Raw genomic sequence first — 20,804 nt, 5'->3', positions numbered from 1 at the left:
GCTACTTATAAGACGTAACCATCTGTCTCAAGGTTGTGCATTTGGCATGAAAGTTGCCTTTAGAGACACGTTGCCTAATCCTGTCTGTCCTCTCTCTGTCCAGGGGCCACCCCGCCAGCCCCTGCTGCCCCAGCTGTCTTTCTGTGCCACCTCTCCCATCTCGCCCCGCTGTGTGAAGTCATCAGCCACATCTACTGACCTTCATCCCAGCCACTGCAATCCCAGGAGCCCCCTGGCAGAGAGAGAAAGAGGCATGAAGGTTTTCTGCAGCTCAGCTCAAAGAACTGGCCAGCCTCGTCCTGTTGGGATGCGAAGGAGGAAGGCTACCTTCTGCTGGCTGCCTAACACCCCACCCCTGGGGGAGAGTGGGGGTGTGTAGGGCACCAGGAGAGTCTCCCTGAGGACAGGTCTGGGAGCAGTGAGCCTACAGAGGAACCTAGGGTGGGTAGGGGCCTGAGGGCTTGCCCTTGGAGTAGTGGGGCTTCATCAGAATGTGAAAGGAGGAGGAGGAGGTGGAGGTGAATGGGGGGTGGCCTGGAGAGCCTTGGGGAAGGGGAAAATAGTGTGTGGATGGGGGTTACCCTTACACACGGCTCACTCAGCTCCCCCCCACCCCCCATGGACTGGTATTATCCCAAGGCCACTTCTTTTAAAGTGAATATGTGGCTCAACTTGGTAAATCCCAAGAGGAGGTGACTGGGGGGAGTCCCTACTCCCCATTTGGGTCTCAGGACTACAGCCAGAGCTGTTACCTAAGAAGGTTTTTTATGACCCAGATATCCCAGGAGGAGGTCTGGCCATAGCTGGACAACGGTGAGAGATTGCTCATGGTCCAAAATGAGCCTCTCCCCTTGCCTGCCTGCCTGGAGGACGGTGTGGGAGGGAGTGTGCCATCTTCTCAGCAAGGCCGTCTTCTCAGCAGCGTGTGAGAAAAAGGCCAAGAACAAATTGGGACCTGGAGGGACCCGGAGTGCAGAGAGAGGGATTCACGGTTAGGGGCTTGGGAGTTGCCTGAGCCCCCAAGGTGCAAAGGTACCTTGGCTCCGTGCTTGCCGGGCATCCCTGGCATACCCCGCTCTCCCTAGAGGAAGAAACAAGAGAAACCGTGAGAAGAGTGCCAGACTCCAGCCTGTGGCCTGCGAGGAAGGCAGTGAGAACTGCTTGCAGGGGCGCTCCCGCTGAGCCCTGGGGACCTGCCTCGGCTGCAGCCACATGGCCACCCTCCTCAGTTATGTGACATGAGCTTGCAGAAAGACCCGTGCCCAGGTGGCCTGGTTGGGCCTGGAGCTTGGTGCTGCAAGGTAGGGAGAGGTATGGGTGTGAGCAGCCCACGTGGCCACAGGCCAGCTACACACTTGCCCGGCAGCCTGTACCTAGAGCCTGGAGTCTCATGTTCACATGGGGATTTGTTAGCATGCTACCTGCTGGCTGAGCCAGACAGGGGCTCCCTTTTCTTTTTATTTGAATTTTTTTCCCCTCGCCAGCCCCTGTGTCTAACTGTGCCAAGGGCCTGTGGGCCTGGGCCTAGGTGCTGCTCCTCTGTCTGCACCCATCCTGGTCCTGCTCACTTGGAGGCACCTGCCCAGCTGTTGCCTCTCTGGAACGCTGCAGGGTTTGCTCTGTCCCTCACTCAACACTGCCCCCTTTACTTTCAACCTTTTTATTGACCCCTGAGAATGCCAAATCTATGGGAAGAAAGACATAGCATAAAGACAGGAATTGGAGGTGGAGATGCCAACAACGAGTGGGCATGTCAGGACCACAACCCGACACATCAGCTGAGGAAGGAAGGCAGCTCCTGACTCCAAGAGCCGAACCCCACACGAAGCCCCAGCAGGAAGCTATGGCTGGGGCCGGCAGGTTCAGAAACAGGCAACAGCTGCCCAGCTGCCACGGCTTCCTCCACCTGAAGGCCGGTGCTGCAGTGGGCAACAACAGAGTCCCCCTGGCCAGCCCCCAGTGCCAGCCACTCACAGGCTTCCCAAGGATGGGTGCCTGGCCCGGTCTTTCCAGCTGTCTACACTCCCTTCTCTGTCATCTCATGGGAATCCTGGTCCACCCTCTCCTGGCCTATGACAGGACCTCCACTCTGAGATGGGGGCAAGCTCCCCAACACACGGGGCCTCCCCTGAGTCACCACACCCCCTGCAGGTCAAGGCCAGGCTCAGGTTGTGATGGCCACGTCCTGCCTACCTCAGCACCTGGCATCCTGCTACCATCCACGCCCCTAAAGAGCACTGCCCTCCTTCAGGGGTCTATGCCATTCTGCAATTTCCTCAACTCAAACCCCTACTTCTTGTTCAGGGTGCTGGCCAAACACCACCCCTCCACGAAGCCCTCTGCTGTCCCCATAACCCAGTGCTTGTTCTCCAGTGCAACCAGGATCACTTTGCACTTGAGGCCTGCATGCATGGATTCCCACCTGCCTCTGGCGACTTTACTGCCATCCTACTGGGCCAAGTTTCTGAGTTTTGCAGAAGGCTAGAATCCATAGCTCCAAATGCCAGAACCCTCATTCACCCTGTCCTCACCAGTGACCCCCGAGCCACAGGTGGCAAGGTGCCACTAGACTCAGGAAGAGGCCTCAGCAGACAACGAGGTGCCCCAGGTTTGCCCAGCTGCTAAGTGCCTTCTTATGGAAAAGACAGAGAGAGGGATAGCTGTCTACTGCCCTCGCCCTGTGCCTGGCACTGGGCCTTCCACTCTTCCTCTATTGGGTCCCCAAGCTTCCCTTCCTGACTTTCAGGTGAGCAACAGAGGCTCGGAGAGGCTCGGGGAGATTGCTAAGGCATGCAAAACAGGGCTTTGATTTCTCTTGGCTACCACCAATGTCAGACCCGCTTCAATCAGACCACTGGGGAAGGCTGAGAGCAGGACCGGCCCTCTCTGCTGGGGTCCCTGGCCTGTGTCCCCCCTCCCGCCCCCAGGTGGAGACAGCTTAGCTTACTCAGAACTCTGCTCTATGGCCAGCAGAGGGCGCAAAAGGACCTTGTCTGAAGCCGCCATCCAGGCCACAGTGGGCTCAAAGACTTCTCTCAGGAGTCAGCGGAGGGCTTTCCCTTGCTACTATTCCAACGGAACCCATCTGGATGACTCAGCCGGAAGGCCCAGATCCCCTGGTTGGGGGGACAGCATGGGAGGGTCAGTTGGGGGGGTCAGCATGGGAGCCCCTGACTGTTCAGAAGCCTCTGGTTCATTCCTTTGGTCCCTTTCTGTCCTGCCCTCCGCTTCCCACCACCCCTTGTGGGAGTGGGCTGGGTGCCCATGGGCCTAACCACAAGCCCCTTTTCCCCTCTGGGTCCAGGCTCATTGGCACAGCGAGATCAGTCAGGTTCCTGCTCTCCCAGCCAGCCCTGCCGGGCCCCTGCCTCCGCTCTGAGACGGAGGGGGAGAGGCCAGAGCTGGAGAGGCACTCCTGCTGGCAGCACCAGGAAAAGGCTCTGTGGGGGAGGGCTGGAGGATGGGTATCTGCTTCATACTAAGCTCTGCAGAAACTGTGTGGAGCAAAACCCTGGGGAGAGAGGGGTTCCAGGCTAATTGGAGTTGTCTTCGGCCCATGTTGGTTTGAGTTTGTCAAGACATACCATGCACAGCCCAGGGAAATCTGGGCTTGGAGCCTCCCAGGGAGGCAGCCATCCTCCTTAGGGTGACTGACCTTTGCCCCTCCCTGCCCCTCTGGGTCAAGTCTGTTAATTCTGCAAATGACTCAGGCTCCCTTGATTCCCAATCTCAGAGCCTCCCCACCCCTTGCTGGGCAGGAAGCAGGGGTGCCGGCTGATCCCCCCCCCCCTCGCAAAATCCCCTCTCATTAGTGTCACTGCTCAGGGCTTCCTTCTGCAGGGTCGTCCCCACCTGACCTTAGGCTGGAGGTTGGGTCCCTCATAGACCAGGAATCATTGCTCCTGAATGGTGGGGGAGGTGAGAGGGGTCAGGGTCATTCTCCAGGGTCCAGGGCCACTGTGACAGGACACATGTGCTAGTGATGGAGGGCTGGCTAAGGATGGAGGAAGACAGGGACCCTCTTCTGATCCCGGAGCTGCTCCTCCATGCCTTTGTGGAATCTATGAAAAGGAGCTGCCTCCTTTTCATTGCTCATCTGAAGGTTTCCTATTTCAAAGATTTAGGTTAGGAGTCCTGCTCAGTTTAGCTCCTTCAGGGGCCTGGCTCTTGCCATCTGTCCTAGCCCATGGGCTTTGATTTCTCTCTCACTCTGCCTTCCTTGTCTTCCCAGTGGGAACCCCAGAGGCTCTCCCAGGGTCTCTCAGTCACCAATCTGGGCCATCCTGTGCCCGGGTAAGTGGGCGCTCAGAGTGTTACAAAGGGTCTTAGCTGTGACTCCTGGGCAGCTGGCCACTCCTCTGGGAGGCTGGCTCTTTAAGCTTGGTGCCAAAAACCAAGGCATGGAAAGGGTGGATTGCAGTCATTGTGCTGAGGAGGCTCAGGGTGTGTGTATGTGTGTGTGTGTGTGTGACAAGTGGGTGGAAGGGGATTGCCCTGAATAATCTTGTAAGCCCCACCCGATTTAGGAGCCCCACACAGGCTCCCCAGGGGCCCCTGCACCCGAGCGCAGCACAGCATCAACAGATCCTCTATTCTTCACAGCTTCCAGGTGGAAGACTCATCCTTTATAGAAATGACAGGATGGAGCAGGCTTTGGAGGAAAGCTGCGTGTTCCTGCCCTGTGGGAACAGCCCTTTAATTGGTGATTTACTGTTTGCTGAACAAGCTGGGCAGCGACTTGGCAAGAAGATGGCCCAGAGGAAGGGTGGGGGGGTCAAGGTCAGCTCTCCAGCCAAACAAAGGTCACGCAGGAAAGCTAGGGGGTGATGAATCCCCCTAACCTGAGGTCTGGTCTCCTGCTGCAGCGGGGTCTAGGTGGGGAGGGCCCTGGGCAGAGGGCAAGGAACACTGAGTCTTTGTTCTCTGCGGGGGAGAAGGAAAGCTTGTCTGAGTGGGGGTGGAGGGCTGAGGGAGGCCATCAGGCAGTGGGTGCCAGGCTGGACCAGGGCCCTTTCCTGAGCTAGAAAGATGAAGGGGGTGTGCCTCCCCCCTCTCCACCCTGCAAAGAGTTCCCAGGCAGCCCTTCCAGGAAAAAGGCAACTCAGTTCCTGCTTCCCTGCCCCAGCCAGTCTCCAGACCAGTGAAGACCGGAACCACGGAAATCCCAGGTCCTCCGGTCATTAGGACAGCAGGAAGTGATCTAGGGAATTACCGGGGTCGGGCGCCCCATTGAAGGCGAGGGCTTTGGAAGAGCGGCTGGCTTGTAATCTCGATTTGAGATCGGTTGATTTTGTAGTTAGTTCCAAAAAGAAAAGTCAGCTCTAATTAAGCTGTGGACTGTGGAGTACAGAAGACACAGCGGCCCAAGTATGCAGGGTGAGGGCTGGAGTCCCTCCGGGCCCCTGTGAGGCCTCAGATCTGGGGCTGTGTTTCAGTTTTCTGATCTGCTTTAATTTAAATGGCCTGGATGTCCCCACTGGGATTTCATGGCTTTGAAAGAAAACACTGTCCCCACCTGCGGACTCCCATGTGTCCAATGAGCCCTCTGCTGTTTGTGAATGCCCCTGGAGGCCTGGGGCCACGCTGGTCCTCTGGGAGCCAGAGGGCTGCAGGAAGCTTTTAGGAATAGACACTGCGGATGGTTGAGACAAGCTGCCTGCTGTACTGGACGTCAGGGCCAGCCCAACTTCCTGGGGAATCACTGGGTGGGTCAGGGCCCACAGGCAAACATTCCACTTCCCCAGTTCTTCACTAACCAAGACACCAAGTTCCACAGACCTCCAGATGGTGCCAAGTGCCTCCAGAGAGCTGGGGGGGGGCAACCCCTCCCTCCACCTCTTCTCACAAGAACAGTTCAACCTTTGCTTCCTTTCATAGGAAAGAGGAGAAGAAGGGGAAGCCTTAGTGGAAATCATGGGGGGCCTGGGCCCATAAGATGCAGTGAGGAAGGTTATTCAGAATAAGGCTTTGGGTTCAGATTTGGCTTCCTGACTTCCTGGCTGTGGACTTGGGGAAACGACCCCTGTGAGCCCCACTTTGCTCATCTGTAAACTGGGGATCAGAATAAAACCCACCTCCGGGGGCTGTCACAGGGAGGTATTGAAATGGGGCACACATAGGCCTGGTACACATCTGGCCTCTCCGGGAGGCCCAGAAGGTGGTCATAACAATGCTGCCCGTCATTTTACAGAATTATGTCCACCGCATGGGCCCTGGCTCTGACTGGCAGGTGAGGGTCATCATGCCCTATAGCAGAAGTATTGAGGGGCATCTGGGCTCCCCTCCCTGGGTGTCCCTACCTCTGACTGTCCTCAAGGCCTCCAGGAGGCGCAAGTGCAGTTACCAGTGGCTCTGGGAATCCTTCCTCCTCTGTTCTGAAGCCAAATAGCCAGCAGCCTGCAGAAGACTGTGTGCCTCAGGCCTGGGCCACCATGTAAACCCTGACCTTAACAACCAGGCATCATGGGCAGCAGAGGCCCTCCCACTGCGAGACCAGTACCGCCAGCTCCAAGGCACCCATGGGGATTAGCTCCACATAGTCTGACCATTCTCATCAATCCTCTTGAATAGCAGCCGAGGCTGTAATGTTTTAAACACACTGTGTGTCTTGCAACACATTTAAAGTAGATCTATGTCATAAATTTAGATCAAATAGGTACCACAGGGGTGCAGAACAATACCCGCAGTGTCTAGGCAGGAGGGCTGGCCCCAGCCGGCGTGGGGGCTGCACAAGGACCAGCGGTCACACTGGGCTTTGATCTCAAGGAGCTGGTGGAAAGCTGGCCTCGCTGGCCGGGCTGGCCTCTGAGAGGACCCAGGCACAGTCCAGCAGGCCGGGGGTTTGAAGGGTGGTGGTGGATAGAACTAATCATTAGCAAATTGCTCAGGCTGAGAAGTTGAATTCCACCCTGTGTTGAAAGAGAGGCCTCCCTGCATGTGTGCCGAGGGGAGGGCCCATCTGTTACCCCACGGGACTCCCATGCCCGACTGCATGGGGCAACCACATGGTCTCCGTCTTAGCTGCGATCCTACCTGCTGGCACCCTCTCTCCTGGGGTGGTGAGGTGGGACTGAGCCCCTCCATGTTAGTGCCTCCTCCCCAGCCTGATTGCACGCAGAGAACAGAGGGAGGAGAGAGGAAGAGACTCCTGGGCAAAGGCAGGGAGGGAGAGAAACCACAGGAGGCAGTCTCAGAGGGTGTCACTGGCCTAGCATTCCCACGTCCTCGCTTCTACTTCAGCTGTGCAGCCATAGGCAAAGCGTTACCCTCTCTGAGCTTCTCATCTGTACAAAGAGGTTGATGAACTCTAACTATTGGGCCTTGGTAAGGTCCCAGTGAGACCCTGTGGGAGAGCCTCCTCTCAGAGCAAACCTCAGAGCTCCACTGGGCCAGGAGCTGCCCCAGCGCCTCTGTCAGCAGGGCTGCAGTTTTCTGGTTAACCTGGATAGGTGAGGTATTGCCACACTTGCCTGTGGGCATCCAAGAAAAAAACCTTCATCTGAGGATTCTGAGAGGAAACAAACTTCTGCCTAGGCGGGGCGATCCCTGGGGTCAGGATGCCCACTGTCCCAGGGGCTGAGGCAGTGGGACAGGCACTTATGGCCTCCCAGGTAATGGGCCCAAGACTGGGGGACAGGAGCCTCTGCTTCTGGCCCATAGTTCCCCATGCACGCCTGTGGCTGCTAGTGGACTGGGAGGCATTGGGCTGGTTCTGGACAAGGGTGGCTGGCCCAGGTAGGAAGGCATGGAGACCATCGGCCGGCCAGCCGACAGCGTGCAGCGTGAGGCTGGTGGAGGGGAGGAGCAGAGGCTGCAGGAGCCTTCATGAGACCCAGAGAGGCAGCAAGGAGAAGAAGCCACATGGGAGAGAAGAGAGGGGTGTCCTGGCAGGGAAAGTAAGGGTGGGGGGAACCGAGCATGAGCGGCTGGGCCTTCTCCTCTAGGCCTTGTGAGCCCTAAGATGGAAGTGGGGTGCTGCTCCTAGGAGGAATGTGTGGGCAGTCTGTCCCCAGGAAGCCATGGCTTCCCTGAATTGGAAGGGAGTTCTAAAAAAACTTTAAAAAATACTTTTATTAGTGCATTATAGTCTCACATCACAATGCATTTCATGGTGATAGTGACACACGCACACAGCACTTGGGCTTTCTGCCAGCTGCCTCCCCTGGAAGGGATTTAATCCCGTTTCCCTCTGATGTTGAAGCTTCTCTTACACTGCCCAGCCTCTACTTGGCATCAGGAAGCTCCTTGATGCGACTGGAACCGCTCTTCCTGGAGGGCTGCCCATGGGCATCTGCTCCACCCCGAGTCATGGGAAAGGAGTATGACCCCCACACCCTCAGAGCGTGTGATGCTCCCGGCCAGCCTCCTTCTCTCCCAGAGTAAACCTCAGAGCTCCATGGGGCCAGGAGCTGCCCCAGCACCTCTGTCAGCAGGGCTGCACTGTTTTCTAGGTAAATTCAGTGCAGTGAGGATGGAATGATTGTTGCTGCAGTCTTTCTAGGACTGCCACGCTCCTGGGCCCAGGCGCTCTAGCATCGAGACACCCCGGGCCTCAGAGGACACCTCTCCATCTCTGGACAACAGACCCCCAGGATCCTTTTTGGAGGAGTCAGGCTTTTGGTGTGCAGCCCATGTGAGTGCCCATCATGGTACGATGCCGGCCGATGGCATCACCATGACCCCTGTCAGTCCTCAGCTCCCTCATTGGCTTGAAAGAGCTGGTCTGGCTGCTAATGGGAAAACCGACCCTGGGCTGCATCAGGAGGCTGTAAATTTTTGAGTCTGCACAAGTGGATGGAGGCAACCCCGGGAGCTATAATTTCTACTTCCTGACACAATACAAACTTCTCAGTTTATGCAGAACTAATTAAAGATCTCTTAGTTCTTGCTATTTCGCCCACCAAGCACCCATAAAACAATGTGGTCACGGCAGCCGCGCTACTGCAGCGCGAGGAACGTGCTGCTCTTTGATGTGCGTCTTCCCTTTCTAAGGTTCCTCCTCCTCCCTCTGCCTCTCTCTCCTGCCTGTTTTCTCCTTCTGGAAAGCTCTGGAGGATCCCAGCCAGGAAATGGAGGGCAAGGATGCGCTTCTAGATGTGAGGGGAATGGGAGGGTTGTGGAGAGAAGAATCCAAACCTAGACTTGAATTCCTTCTCGCTTTCTATTGTGTGTGTGTGTGTGTGTGTGTGTGTGTGTGTGTGTGTGGTACTAGGGGTGGAACCCAGGGGCTTTCTACCTCTGGGCTATCATCCCAGACCTATTTTATACTTTATTTGGAAACAGGGTCTCACTAAGTTGCCGAGAGCCTCACTCAGTAGCTGAGGCTGGCTTCGAACCTGTGCGATCCTCCTGTCTCAGTCTTCTAAGAGTGGGGATTACAAGCGTGCGCCACCACGCCCGGCCCGTCTCACTTTCTAAATCAGAGCATGGTCACACCAGCCTCATGACCAGTGGTTTCAGACTAGAAATGCAGGTCACACTGAAGGACAGTACAAGCACCAGAACAGGAGTTATGCAAGTAGTGACTGTTATTGAAATTATTGTTCTGTGGTTACAGTCATTCTGATGACTGCTCCTGGCCTTTGCTTGAATTGTGTCCCAGTCTGAAGTACCATTTCCCTTCAGATTTTCCAGCTGAAGGGCTACAGGGATGGATTAAAGTGGTCACATATGCTCTGATGAAGAAGTAGAGCCCAAGTCCCTTCCCACGCTGATGCATGTGATGTGGTCACATGACTTGCTGTGATCATTAGGGCATCGGGAGATGGGATGCAAGCAGATGCCAGGAAGTACCTACACTGACATCTGCCCATTTTGGATGCTGCCCTAGGCCTGCCATGCTGTAAGGAAGCCAGTGCGGCCTCCTGGAGGACAAGAGGCCACATGGAGAACAGAGACCCCCAGCCCCTGCCAGCACTTACTACCAGGCACATGAATGAGTTCATTTGGGCCATCCTGGTCCCTCTATCCAGGTGAAATCAACAAATTCCCAGGTCACCAATTCACAGAATCATTAAAAATAAGTCTTCATTTAAAGCAGTAAGATTGGGATGGCTTATTACGCAGCTATAGCTGACTGACACTCTCTCCATCCCTCACTCATTAATAGGGTGGAACCTTGTCTATCTTTTTTTTTAATTTTTTATTGGTGCATTATATTCATACACCATCTTGGCTATCTTCTCCCAAAACACTTTCCAAATTTCTCCCAGCTTGGATGCCCCTCTCTACTCCCGCACTCACAGAGCACCTTGGGATGGTAGCATTTAACAGTCTGCCCCCACCAGGGTTCTTTGTACAGGAATGCTTTGTCTCTCAGGGCTAGGCCCCCTCCACATCCCTGTCAAGCTCAGCATGGAGCTCTGCCCAGCCAGGGGCCCTGGGAATCTGGTTTCCACTTACCAGACCCTTGGAGAGCCAGTCTAGACATGACCACCCAGGTTGGCAAAATGGACCCTCCTGTGCCTGAGGCCCAGCTGGGCCACTGACCTACCCATGGCCCTGTCCCCTTGGTTTCCCCTTTGGTCCTTGGGTAGAGGCACAGCCCTGCTAAGTCAACTTTGAAAGTGCTGTGAGGCTCACATTGAGTGTGTGTGTGCAAACACACTGTGCAAGACTGGGACCCAGCTCCGTGTGCCCTGTGGAGGCCCTACTTGGGGTACCCACAAAAGAGGAAGGGTTTTCCCCTTCCCCTCCTTCTTACCTTCCGGCCATGGTAGCCTTGGATCCCCGGGTCTCCCTGGGGAAGAAAGAAAAGGCCAGTTAAGAGGTTTTCCAAGGGCCGAACAGACCGGAGCTTTTCCCCACACAATACCAACCCCTCCCTCCCAAGGACGCAGAACACTCTGCACCTTTGACACCCACTTCCAGCCACCCGGGGACAACAGCCTCCAGACGGTCAAGCATAAGCCCTGCTGCAGGGGCTGAGGAGTGCCGGGATGGTCAGCTCGGTAGGGACCCAGGACACCTGACCGTCACTCTGGTTCCATCACCAGCCTGGATGAGTCATGCTCCCCAGGTGCTCAGCCCCATGTTTACAAGGCAGCAGGGCACTTGTACCTCTCATCCCCAGGACCTCGGGGTCGCTGACTTCAGCCTGAGAGGGACCCTGTGGGCTTCCAGGCAAGTTTTCACAATGGAACAGCGACCCCAGAAGACTCTTCCAGGTCGGACACTTTACAGAACACCATTTTATTGGAACATGGTGACAAAGTCATGGGCATCTGGCCTGAGTTTCCAAGTAGAATATAAACTCCTTGGTGGGCAGGACTATGCTTTCTGTGTTAGCTGTAGCACTGGCTGGGCTGGCCTGAGCATGCAAGAAGGGAAATCCAGCCAGGCAGGCCTGCAACCCCAGTAATTGGGAGGCTGAGACAGGAACATCACAGGTTAGAGGCCAACTCAGAGACACCCTGTTTCAAGATGAAAACTAAGAAAGGGCTGGAAGTGTAGATGCGTGGCAGAAAGCATCTGGATTTGATCCCCAGCACCAAAAATAAGATGGCCATCTGTGTGAAACCAATGCAGTTCTTAAGAGGAAAGCAGTGTTTTGGAAAGAGTCAAGCTGGGCCATCTCTCAGCTCCTTCCTCCCTCCCTTCTGCAGGGAACTCCCCTGCCTGTCAATGCCTTGCCCAGGAGGACTCTTACCTTCTGTCCAGGAGGCCCAGGTAAGCCCTGTGGAGGAAAAAAAATAGGTGAATAGGGATGGTTTCCACAGTAAGGGATGAGTTAGTCGTGTTTACAGTGGAGGCTGGGACACAGCAGCTCCAAGTAGCTTTAACAAGAGGGCATGCCAGAGAAGAGTTCCAGATTATCCAGGAAAGGTATCTGAAACCTGCAGAGGGCACACGGGGACAACAGGCTTGGGTCCCTCTCTGGAGCCATGTGGGCACTGTGGGCAACTGCACGGTGCTCGCCCACTGGAAAGTGGGGCAGTGGCATGGGGCTAAATTGACAGTGTGGTTTGGTCTCTCTCTTCACCCACCCGCCTCTGGCTGGGACCCCTCCCTAGCTGTCGACCTGGCCCAGCAGGACCTTGATTCTGCCCTTGGCCCCACTCGCCACCAAGGAGCCCACTGTCTCCTCTGCCCAGTGTGCTGTGGCCGTGGCAGCTGGTGCGGTGAGGTGGGGAGGGACCCTGGACCCCTGGGCGCCGAGGGAGGCCTGGAGGCGGCTCCACCGTGGTCTTGGGCGTAGCTCTGGGCAGCAAGCGTGGGCTGGAGAAAACCATGTTTCGATTGGTTTAGAAAACATGCTTTTTGGATTTTTTTTCTCTTTATAAACAGTCTAACAAAGCAAACCAGTGGGCTTGGGTTCGGTGAGCAAAAGCGACGTGTGGGTCAGGTGGGAAGGCAGAGGCCAGCGAAGTGAATTGTGAGCATTTTGGTTTCCTTGGCTTGGTTTGGTTTAATTTTCTAAAGTCACTTCCTTTCAGGTTTTCAAGTTTCCCATCTAAAGGCTGATGGAAGTGAGACTAGCATGCCCCCGTGTTCAATAATGACCTTCCCTCCCCAACAAAAAAAGAAAGTGGATTTTGCCTTAACCCTAGTCCCTTTGAGACGGTATAACAACTGAGAGCGTGTGATGTGCACCTTCTCTGAGTGGAGGACCAATTTCTTCAAAAGCTCAGCTTCCCCTTGGGTTGTCCTCCCCTGCTGCTCTATTGTAATAATGGCTGAAGGGTCTCAGCCAGGGTTTGAAAATGGGCAAGTTGGTGGCCACTGAATTTGACCTGTCACCTGGTGGGGGTATTGCTGGCCAGTGGAGCCCTGGCCACCTGTCACCTGGTGGGGGTATTGCTGGCCAGTGGAGCCCTGGCCACCTGTCACCTGGTGGGGGTGTTGCTGGCCAGTGGAGCCCTCCAGCGGTTGTCCTGCCATCTTGCCTTTGGAGCGGGGCCCCATACAGCGCCAAGAGGCATGTCTGTCAGGGGAGCAGGTGGTGGTCACTCCTTGTACCTCTTCAGAGCCCAGTCCCTCTTACTTGGGTTTTCCTAAGCTTGGGGGTCAGTTCCAGCCATCAAAGGTGGCCTCGGAGATTTCCCCATGCCCCTCCCTGCTGGAGGGGAAGGGAAGCCACTTCATCGCCTCTGCCATGGTGGACATGGCTACGGCAGGTGAGCATGCAATGTCAGGGATGGGCAGCTTCTTGTGTGGCTGCCTGCGCCCAGTGGCCCTGCCCATTTAGCTGGAACTAGGGCCATTTAGGGCCAGGCTGATGTTGGTAATCCAGGGTTTGGAGGTTTCCAGAGAATTCTCAGGGTAAGTCTTAAAGGGCAGAGGGAGAAGATACTTACAGGTGGCCCCATGGGCCCTGGCAGTCCTGGGTGCCCCAGAGGTCCACTCGGTCCAGGGGGGCCTGGCGGCCCTGGTGGGCCTTGGATACCAGCCTGGCCCTGCTCACCCTGAGATTCGTTGAAACAAGTGTTAGAGAACAGAGCCTGGAGCACAGACCGGTTCCCACCCCGGCACCATGCACCTGGGGCCGCCCCGCGTGGGCTCTGCTGGGATGGTGGTGGTGATGGTGGGTGTGATGGTGGCGGGATGGTGACGGTGCTGTGGTGCGTGTGATGACATGCAAGGTCTGGTGGCAGTGAGAAGAGGGCCAAGACATTCGGTCCCCAAGTGGTGGGGCTTCCAGAGAGAACCTGCTGCACAGAGCAGCTGCCCGCAGGCAGAGAGCCCTGCCGCGGCGGCAGAGAAGCGAGTGAGACAAGACCCTGGCTGCTCCCGCCCTGGCCAGATGGTCAGGTCCAGCCAGTGCGGCCTGGGACCGCCTCCGCCACCGCTCTCAGTGTGGCAGGCTGCGTCATTTCTCCAGGCTCTGGCCTCTCAGCCAGAGTGGGAGCAGAGGCACCTAGCAGCCTTTCTCAGCTTTTTCTCTGTTTTTGAAGATCTAGCAGGAGGATCAAGTGAGACCCTGAGGTCAGAGGCCAGTAGATTTTATTTGGCTCAGTGTTCATTAGCAGGAGCTTTTAGGCAGCAAATTTGGACTGGTGGCTTTGATGAAAAACTTGGAGGCCTAATAACACTGGGCCAACACTCCTGGGTCAAGGAGCGATGTGAGTTTTCTCATTGGGAGCCTTTCTTGCCTGCAGCCTGCTTCTGTTCCTGTGGATCTGCCTGACCCCAGAAAGGAACTGAGTTTGCTTTGAAACTGTAAAGGGCTCCATTCCTGTATGGGGTTGCTGGTACTAGCCCCTCGCCCCACACCCTCCTTGGCCAACTGCTCTGAACCCAGCCTTTATCATCACCATGCCTGTCTCCAGGGTGTGCTGAGGGCCCAGAGAGGTAACAGTGGCATTGCAACCCTCAGCAGCAGGAGAGCTCGGGCTAGGTGACCAGATCTTGGGGCTGGGGACAAGCCAGCCATCCTGCATCTAGACTCATGCAATTATGTTGTATTCTAAGTGATCCCTTCACACATAATATGGGCTTAGCTCTCATGAGGAGGGGCCGGCCCCTGTAGATAGTTCAACAGAACAGCCTGGCAGTTGGGAGGACACAGGAGGCCAGGGTGCCAGGCTGGCCCTCCCTTCTCAGTGTGACTTCATTAGGCCCTATGGCACTATGGAGACAATGTAGGAAGGGGGTCTCCTGCATCCCCCTGTGAAGAAGGGAGCTGATGAGGCTTGTTACAAGCACCACAGGGGGAAGTGGGGATGGCAAACAGTAGTGTACATTCTGGGAATGAGAAATGTAAGATTTTAGCAACATCTGTTCATGCCATCTCACAGCTGGGACACCCTAGGGCAGATGACACCCAGTATCACCCTAAGGACTGGGCCCCAGCCTATCGCACCCTATGAGAAGCCACTTTAGGGCTCAAGGTATCCGTGGCCCAGGAGGTAGGTGCTGAAATTGCTTTGGCGGTTGCCCCTCCCTGCCCAGATTCACATAGGTACCAGGGGCCCAAGTCTCTCTTGAACCAAGAGAGGCTTAACTGAACTCAGTCTTCAAGAGGACTAGCATGGCTCCTTCCAACTAGACTGAACCTGACTGAGCCCCTGGAGTCCTCAAACACCCCCAGGGTCCTCTGTGTTGCTGCACTACCCAATATTCATCACATCTTTCTATGTTTTTGAGGGATAATTCACAAGCAAAGGAGGCTTGATTTGAGTCAAGCCCCTGAGGTTCTTTCTGACTGTGAAATTCAAGAACCATCACAATATCATATGTCCTTTTTTATAGAAGAGAAAACTGAGGCTCAGAGAAGTTGAACTCCCTAACTGAGATCACTCGGAGAAGTCTGGGTGGAATCAGGGTCCAAACTTATAAGACCAGATTCCATTTTTTTTCTCCAGCAAGATGGGCTCATCACCCTACTTTCCGTGCTTTGGAAATGACCTCTAGCATCATCTGCTAAGCACATCACACCTCATATGCAGTTTCCTCTTCCAACTAATCTTAGGTCATTTTGTAGAGCCTGTAAAATCAATATTGATTTATTGATAGGAAATGGGTAAATTTTTTTATGTCCCATGATGGCTGATAGCATAGACACCTTATTCTCCAGGCAGAATCCACAGTAGGCAACCTAGTGGCCCCTATTGGCCTCTCTCTCTCTCTCTCTTTTGGAAACCAGGCAGCACAGAAAGTTCTGGCTTAAGCACCTCTTGTTCTTGTAAAGGGAAAAAGGGACATACAGTGGCCTGGATTGGATCCTGGGCCTTCAGCATCTTCCCCAGTGAAGCAGGGTGATGAGCGGGGCATCTCCGCCACTTTTGGGAGGCTGTCTGGGGGATTTCATGAGATAATCCATGCAGAATTCCCACAATGGGAACTGTAACCCAGTAAGAGCTCAACAAAGAGCAGCTAATACAACAGAGGCTAGGTTGTGGTGTGCCCAGCAGGGCGGCTGCTCTGAAGGCGTGCTCAGCTCTCCTGCAGGTAGACCTGGGATGGGCAGGGCTGAGAGGCCATGGGACACATCCCCAGCTGCCATACTCAGGGTCCTCGCGCAGATCAGAGCACGCAGAGGCTCTCAAGGATCTGACTGGGTAACGTGATATGCAGCCTGCAGCCTTGGGTCGCATGTACACCCTGTGTCCTTGGTATTTTTAGCTGGTCATTGGGATGATTTTTCAACTTTGTTAAGTGAGGTGCCTGAGCACCCTGAGCTCCTGACTCCTGGAGGCCTGTGACTCTAGGCCCTGCTGTCAAGCTTTCAGATCACCACCCAGAGCCTGCAGTCCCAAGCATCCCTGTGCAGCACAAGGAAAGTGAAGGCCAAGGCAGGCCTCGTGGTGTGAGATCAAGCTGTGACCTTTTGTTGAACAGCAGGGAGAATGCTTTGTTCTTTGTGATCTCCTTTTTCAGCCTCCCAGTGAGGCAGGAAGAAGGAAACAGTTGTTCCCAATGCTCACATCTGTTGGAGGTAGACTACACTCCCTCTCCAAATGCCTTCACTCCTCAAACTCAGGTGACAGGTGATCAGATGCTCTGCAGTCTGCATTTCTAAGCATAATGGAAGAAGGTCTGAGAGAGCCTGGGATGTGGGAGCCAAAGACCTGGCTGCCAGTTCCAATTTTTTCTCTTACTGTTTGTGCAACATTGGGCAAATCTACTCACTATTCTGAGCCTCAATTTCCTTGTCTCCAAAAGATAAATAATAGTAGTGATAGCTAACATCATAGCACTTACACTGTACTGGGAACTACTTCAACTGTTTTGCATCTACAACAGTAGCCCTATAAAGTTGTACTATTATTATCCTTATTTTACCGATGAGAAAACTAGGACACAGAGAAGTCAAGGAATTAGCTTAAAACTCAGGCAACTAATAGCAGGCAGACAGCCTGGCTGCAAATGGCTGCTCTGCAATGTATTGGCTGTATGACTTTCTGCACCTTACTCTAGCTTTCTGAAGCTTGATTCCATGTGAAATAAGGATGCTCCTATCTAATTCATAAAAACCATTGAGAGAATTAAATAGTTGGGCCTGAAAGATGGATAACACAGCACCTGGCTACAGTGACGGCTGTTTCTGGTGGCTGTTGAGTTGTGATGGCGTGGTGCAAGTTGAGAATCTCTGGGATCTGTGTGCTATTTCCATGTCTGTGGCGTGCATGGGTCCATGTTTGTCTAATTTAACTGAACCGTGTTAGAGGGAGGTTCTGGCTGTGTCTACAACCTCAGCTGACCTGTCAGGGCCCAAAGACTTGCCGAGCCCCTCTAGGAAGTCACATAGAGTCTGGCAAACAGGTATCTACCTGGAAGGTCCGCCTTTTTATGACTGGGGGTGGAGCCAGCCGCACGGAATTGAGGAGAGGCAGCAGCTGAGGAGAAAGATGAGGTGGAAGGCCAGAGGGAAGAGGCCAAAGGTCGCAGGTATTCAGACCGATGCAAGAGTCGCCAGGAGGGCAGAGCGGCCAAGAGGGTTGGGGGAGAGGAAGAAAGAAGAAAGATTAGTGTGAGCATGGGGGGCAGGAGGGAAGGTGTGGACGAGCACACTCATGGCTTGGGGTAGGCATGGCACAGCTTGCCCTTGGATAGAGGAATGGCCCTCAGTCTGCACCCTGCAGTGGTTTTCAGGTGGGAGCTCCGGGTACTGGCCAGCAGCCCTCGGAGTGGGAAAGTGGTCATCTGTGGCCATGCAGGGCTATAGAGACTGCTTGACGCATGGCCCAACATTGCACTGCCAGCCCCGCCCAGACAGAGGCCACTGGGCCGAGCACTGGAGACTCAGGCTCTGGCGTTGGAGCCACAAGACCAGCTAAATTGGTACTTGCAGGCACAATGTGCAGCCGCCTTCGGGTTCTTTTTTGGTAGAAGGAGGAGGGCTGATGCCAGCAAATTTTAGAAGGATGGTCAAGGCAGGGCTGAGCCTGGGTCCTGGGGTTGAGCTGGCTCAGGGTGTGGTCCATGTGGGCACACACTAAGTGCTACTGAGCTCTCACTCTGGGGCTGGCGGGTTTGGAAAATAGAGGTTAGGGGAAAATGTCTCTGGAACGGTCGACCACTTTTTTGGGGAAAGCAACTTACAACCATATTATTCAATGTGATTTTCTTTCTTTTTCTACTACATCCTCAGCCCTTTTTATTTTACTTTGAGCTCAGGCTGGCTGTGAACTGGCAATCCTCCTGCCTCAGTTTCCTGAGTTGCTGGTGTGCACCAGCATGCCCAACGCCTCAATACGATTTTCATTTCTGGAAATCCCTGCTGCTTCTAATCCCTCTACCCACTGTAGCTGGGCGACCCATGGCTCCAGGAAGCAGAACCCACGTGAAAACAGTGATGGCATAGAATCAACCACTTGTTTTCAAGAGCACTTTAACTCACCAGAGGCCCCTGGGATGAACATTAAGAACCAGAAGCCACCTGGGCTGAGACTGTGCTCAGCTGGGGTATGGAGAGCCCGACCTTAGCTCTTCCAGGTCAGCCCCTCAGCTTGTGTGGGCAGCTGCCACGCACAGAGCCCCCTCCCCGCCACCGGGGGGCCAGGGCAGTGCAATGTTGGGCTCTGCATCCAGGAAGCCTCTGAGCAGAGGGGCCAGAGGACTTCCAGAACCTACAAACCTTCAGGGTAATTATCTGGTTGGAGCGCAGAGCTGCTAGTGTGCTGCTCAGGTATTCCTGGTGTGGGGAGGGGAAACCAGGTGGCAGAGACAGGGTGATGGGAACAGTGAGGGGGAGAACCCACAGGCACCACTCCTGCCCCGGGGCTCCTTCCCACATACTCCCCAGTCCCTCCTCTCCCTCCTCCCCAGTGAAGCCTCAGAATGGAAGAGAGGCAGGGACCAGCCACCCTGCCATGCCTCAGACTCCCTGGAAAGGCCGCAGGCTATGAAGCCCAGTGCATTCCCACTGTCCTCTAAATAAGCTTGCCCTGCCCATCAGCAGAGTCCCCAAGTCCACTTTCAACCCCACCTGCCTCAGTCCTAAGGCCACACTTGTCGTGCTGTGGCCAGGCTGGAGCCTCCTCTCACCACCCCTTCTTTCTGTCCTCTTGGGCCTGATGTCCCTCACCCCCAGCGTTCTCTGAGCACCAACGACATGCCCCAGCACCCGCAGTTGTGCTGTCTTTGTGCGGGGGACTGTAGTCTTTCATTGGGTGTTATGATGATCCCGTGAGCCATCATTTCAAATAAACACAGCTGACCTTCTGTTATTGCCTCAGGATGAGGCTGGCTGGAACACCAGCACCCCCTCTACCCCTCCAGCACCTGCCACAGCAGGCCAGCTCTGTCTGCATGGCTTCCTGCTGGTGTCCTCCAGCCCAGCCTTGGGTTCAAACCCACCCTGGCCTCTCATGGTTCAGCCCCATTGCGGCTTCTCCCTGGCCTAAGAACCCAGAGGTTAGAGACCAGCATGCCTTCCTGCCTCTGGAATGGCTGGATGGAAGGCAGCTTCCTGGGGCCTTCCAGAGTTGGGGCACTCTGAGCCTGGGTTGTGTTTGTCTCCACCCCCTCCTGCAATGTGTGGGGGTAGCCAGGGGAGCCATGAGTGTGTCTGGGCGCAGGGGGTCTCGAAGTGGAGCCCTGACTGCAGCAGGGAGGTCCACAAGGCTTTTCCTGGTGTGTGTGTGTGAGCCCTGGGCCTCTTGTGGAGGGAGCTGCACATTACCTGCCCTCTCCTAGAAGGAGGGGAGGGCACCTCTCCTGCTACAGCACCTGATGTTCCAATCATGACACCCACCAGCGATAACGCCTAATAGGCCAACAGCAGGCTTTGGGTCCTGTACTTGGGGACAGAGCAATGAAAAGGAAGGGTTCGGGTGGGGGTGGGGGAACCATCTTAGCCCTGAGCATCCCTTCCCTTCCCCCTGCCCCACTGCTCAGAGAATGGCTGCCTAGGTTCTTAATAGGCAAAGTAGAGACTTTATCTACTTTGATAAGGTTGATGCAATGGCCCCCATGATATCCCTCCCAGAGGTCTGAGGAATCTGAAGCAATGACTAACCCTAAAGTCCCTCTTATTGCCAGAGCGGGCAGCTTCACATAAAACAGTTGCACATGCACCTGCTCCCGACAGAGGCAGGGAGGCGACACACAGGCCCGCGGAGAGGGCGAGGCGCCGGCAGCCGGGACTCCCAGGCACACCCAGTCAGCAGGCAGAAGGACAGGCAAGCAGGGCCACTTGTGGCCTGTTCCAGGCAAATGCTGACCCTGACCTACAGGGCACACCACAGAGACAGTCAACTGTGCTGGCTGGGCACACTGCCATCCCTGGGCCACCTCTCCTACTACAGCACCTGCTCCCCAGGCTCCAGGTGCCAGAGACTCCAGGGAGGTGAAGGGCAGAAAGGCCCTGTCAGTTTCGGGGGCTCACTTACCCGGTGTGGGTATTCACCACACTGACCCTAGGGAAGAAAGGAAAGGAGAGGGGGTGTTAGGAGTTTATTGGGGAGCTTGTCCTGAGGGGCACCCCAAGACACACTGCCAGTCCTGCTTCTTTGGTTGTGGTCTGAGGCAAGAGATTGGTCCTTCCTTTTATCCTGGCTGGGGACAGGGAAGAAAGTGCCAGGGCCTGCCTGGAGTGTCCCCATGGAGCGTAGACGTAGGCCTTTGCCACACACTGACCACTGTGGCTGCAAGGGTCAGACGTTACACTGACCCTTTGGGTAGGCCCACCCGAAAACCCTGGACCAGAGCCCTGGCTGGGGACAGCAAAGCCCCAGGGACGCCTTCTCTGAGCTCAGTGCACTACTGCCCAGGGCATGCCCACTGGAGTCTTGGTCAGGAATGAGACAGAGAAAGTAGGAGGCTGGGAAGGAGGCCAGGCCAATTGGTTTATACACCTCAAAATCCTAGAGGCTCATGGATTAGGAGCCTAGGAAGGTGCCTGGAGGGAAGGGCCCAGCTTC

The 20,804-nt window shown here is 55.2% G+C and overlaps 1 protein-coding gene across 1 annotated transcript in view; it reads right to left on the bottom strand.

The window, feature by feature from the left end:
- Positions 1-20,804, bottom strand: part of COL13A1 (collagen type XIII alpha 1 chain) — a gene marked incomplete at both ends in the record, with an annotated part of 158,418 nt that overhangs the window by 43,427 nt on the left and 94,187 nt on the right. Inside the window, 7 exons of the mRNA XM_080694674.1 lie at positions 200-232; positions 1,037-1,081; positions 10,703-10,738; positions 11,648-11,674; positions 13,296-13,403; positions 17,211-17,276; positions 20,274-20,300. Of these exons, the coding sequence (XP_080550800.1) occupies positions 200-232; positions 1,037-1,081; positions 10,703-10,738; positions 11,648-11,674; positions 13,296-13,403; positions 17,211-17,276; positions 20,274-20,300 (342 nt within the window). The remainder of the gene's footprint in view (positions 1-199; positions 233-1,036; positions 1,082-10,702; positions 10,739-11,647; positions 11,675-13,295; positions 13,404-17,210; positions 17,277-20,273; positions 20,301-20,804) is intronic.

Source organism: Muscardinus avellanarius (genome assembly GCF_963383645.1).
Source record: "Muscardinus avellanarius genome assembly, chromosome: 4".
Classification (NCBI taxonomy): domain Eukaryota; kingdom Metazoa; phylum Chordata; class Mammalia; order Rodentia; family Gliridae; genus Muscardinus; species Muscardinus avellanarius.
This window is presented reverse-complemented; position numbering and strand designations above follow the sequence as displayed.